The 3,101-nt window shown below is 37.3% G+C and overlaps 2 protein-coding genes across 2 annotated transcripts in view; both read left to right on the top strand.

The window, feature by feature from the left end:
• The window catches only part of LOC102193726 (annexin A1-like), a 7,029-nt gene extending 5,924 nt beyond the window's left edge, over nucleotides 1-1,105 (top strand). Inside the window, exons 11-12 of the mRNA XM_005725567.2 lie at nucleotides 680-802; nucleotides 919-1,105. Coding sequence (XP_005725624.1) covers nucleotides 680-802; nucleotides 919-975 — 180 coding nt within the window. The 3' untranslated portion in view covers nucleotides 976-1,105. The remainder of the gene's footprint in view (nucleotides 1-679; nucleotides 803-918) is intronic.
• A 1,156-nt stretch (nucleotides 1,106-2,261) lies between these two features.
• The window catches only part of slc30a5 (solute carrier family 30 member 5), an 11,581-nt gene continuing 10,741 nt past the window's right edge, over nucleotides 2,262-3,101 (top strand). The window contains exon 1 of the mRNA XM_005725566.1: nucleotides 2,262-2,789. Within this exon, the coding sequence (XP_005725623.1) occupies nucleotides 2,719-2,789 (71 nt within the window). The 5' untranslated portion in view covers nucleotides 2,262-2,718. The remainder of the gene's footprint in view (nucleotides 2,790-3,101) is intronic.

Raw genomic sequence — 3,101 nt, 5'->3', positions numbered from 1 at the left:
GTGTGTGTGTGTGTGTGTGTGTGTGTGTGTGTGTGTGATTTATGATTTTACATTGATTTATGTATTTTAAAAGGAAGGTTCAAGTCTGTAAGTAATTTCATGTTTTTGGACTAATGTAGTCTGGAAGCTGGATGTTTTAAACTGTTCAAGCAGTTTGAGATTGAGTACTTCTGCAGTATCTATATTGCAAAATGGATTCACTTACTTGTTCACTTACTTCACTTATTTACTTACTTTACTTACTTGTTCCCTCAAAAATTAAGTCCTCTTAAAGACTTAAGCTGGGCCACTTATACTAACTTTATATTAAGTATACAATACTTAACAGCATATCAAATAACAGAGCTCTAGTTTGTTTTAAATTTACTTTATATAACCTTAGTTTAACAAGTTACATTTAGAAAATACCACAATGAACGGCTTAGGCTTTTGCCTCAGAAAGTTGAGGGTGCTTGTACATACTATTTAGTTGTGTTAGAAGAAAGTGAACCTGTGTCCCATATACTACATAGTTACAGGAACACTGCAAGTTGCTGAAGTAGTCCGTACTCCTGGCCACTGAAAAAAGGTTTCTGATCAGCAGCTAACTCTTAAGTAACTGTTTGGATCTTAACCCCAACATAAAGTCTATATAGCATAAAATCAATAACTGAAGCTTTGCTCTGCTCTGCTCTCACAGAAACCAGACACGTGTGAGAAAACCCTCAACAGGATACTGGTGAGTCGCTCTGAGGTCGACCTCAAGAAGATCAAGGAGGTATATTGGAACTGTCAACAAAGATCCCTGAATGATGACATAGAGGTAAAAAACAAAACACAAAAAACCTTGTTGTTATCATGTTGTCTTTAATGATTAAACACTAAAATGACAGTGTACAGTATCTGGAAATTTCAGCTAATAATATCTTTGTTCCACAGAAAGACACCAAGGAGCACTATCGGAAAGTCCTGCTTAGCTTGTGTGGAGCTTTTTGAAATTCATCTGTTACCATTTTACTCTGGAAACCGAGACCAGCTTATTCCACTAAATACTCACAGCTTTAAATCTGAAGTGCATGACTACTCTGTTCTATTGAGATTAAATTTTAATAAAGAAGTTATTCCAGCACCAAGCATTTCATACCGTATTTCTTCTCTTTCTTTTAATGTCCTTTGAAATATAATGTATGAGGAAGTTGTATAAATATGCATTAAAATGATATTTGGTTATTAGAAATGCAGAAAATAACATGGGAAATCAAATATTTTCTATTTAATCTTCAAAGTCAGCAGTAAGGCTTTTTATATTACATAAACTTGTAGCCTCCAGGTAATTGACAAAACCATCTAGGGTTAAAATAATGTGTTTGAATTGGTTAATGTCATGCGCTTGTATTTGTTTTAGTGCTTTGAAAACACAAATTGCTTACTATCAAAAATTGTATTCCCAACCCAAATAATGTAGTAAGGAAGCCATTGATACATTTTTAGCAAAATTGGAGCTGCCCCAAGTTACAAATGACCCGACTATGAGACTCATATCAAATATAACTAAAGAAGAAGTTGAACAGGCCATTAAAAGATTAAAGAATGGTGAAATTATTCTAATAATACATAATTAGACCAGCAAAGTAGCAAACAACGATCTTTGGTGTAGTCGGGCATTGCCAAAAAAAACTGTACTTAAGTGCAACTGTCTAAATCTAGGGTACATTTGGGTATTCCCAGATCCGGTCCTTTTTGGACCCCTGATATAGTCATATATGTCATGCATATCTTGTTCTTTTTCCTTCCTTTTTGGTACTCTTCCCATGTATGTGTTTTTGTTGTTGTTGTTTTGCACTGTTGTTTTCGAAAACTTAAAAGTAAAAATTTCAAAACAAGACAAAAACCGAGTCTCCAATGCCAATATGTTTGAGGCTTTTGTTTGAAAGGACTTACTTAAAGGAAATTTGGTCTGTTTTGCATGTGGCTAAAAAAATCGCTCATAACACTGCAGATGCAGGATCCGGGAGACAAAGCATGAACTCAAAAACTCATTGCTGGAAACCCACGGGAGAAACAAAAACATCCGGAGCAGAAGAAAAACAAAGTGCAGAGGAGCATGCGCCATAGGGGGAGGACACGACAAAGGGCGACTTTTTAAAATATATTTTATATGTTTTTCCAGAAAGAAAGAAACAACGAAAATGTTCATAAAACAACTTTCTAAATAAAGTGAAAAACAAACAAACAAATAAAAATGTCTTCTATCCTCATTATCTGCGCAGGCGCAACGCTGACGAGTAATTGCACGTAACGTTTACCGTGTCCGGAAGTGCCGTGGCAACACGGGCAGCTCGGGTGTTTGATTTTCTTTATCCTGTCCATGCGGATTTTCTCGGTTATTACAACCACTTCAGACTCATAACTTTTCAGTATCTTTTTCTGACCACGCGTCCACAAGCTTCGGGGGCCAAGTAAACCGTACACCGAGGACGTGACGCCACTGGAAACTTTGGGGGGGAAAGTGGCTAGCTAGCCGGCTAATACGCTAACAAAGCTACCAGCTGATTGTAGTTTACACGTCAGACACTGACGGGAGGATGAATAGAACGCAGAAGAAGCCAGTTTATATTCTCCGGCGGTGAACAGACCGTAGTTTAAGCTGACTCTCCCGCCAGCAGCGATGTAAAGGATGCACAAGTAACAGAAGTAACTCTCGGTGGAGTGGAGCTGGTGGGTTTGGGGACCTTGAAAATGGAAGAAAAATACAGCAGTAACGTGCTCTCAGGGGGTCAGCTGGGGATGGTCGAAGTGCCCGATTCCAGGTATGTTCTCCTTCCTTCATCAAAAACTCTCAGTTTAAACTGATGTAACTGTTTTCATATCAAGAATCATTCAAGTCTCATCCATGCATCGGTAGTCCATACGTTAGCGTTTGTGAACAATTGATTACTCTGTAAATTGTCCACAGCAGTGGAAAAACCACCATTATTATTTCCCATTGTTTGTTGTGTCCGATATTTGCAACCAGACACCATATGTAAGAACACTATAACAAAAAGCCGTCGATTTGCTTATAAACTAATAGTCATTACATTATTAAGCATTATACCTTTATATTTTACTTTATTTTATAT

This window comes from Pundamilia nyererei, unplaced genomic scaffold, assembly GCF_000239375.1.
Source record: "Pundamilia nyererei isolate P.nyererei 1_Seehausen unplaced genomic scaffold, PunNye1.0 scaffold00016, whole genome shotgun sequence".
NCBI classification, from domain to species: Eukaryota; Metazoa; Chordata; class Actinopteri; order Cichliformes; family Cichlidae; genus Pundamilia; species Pundamilia nyererei.
This window is presented reverse-complemented; position numbering and strand designations above follow the sequence as displayed.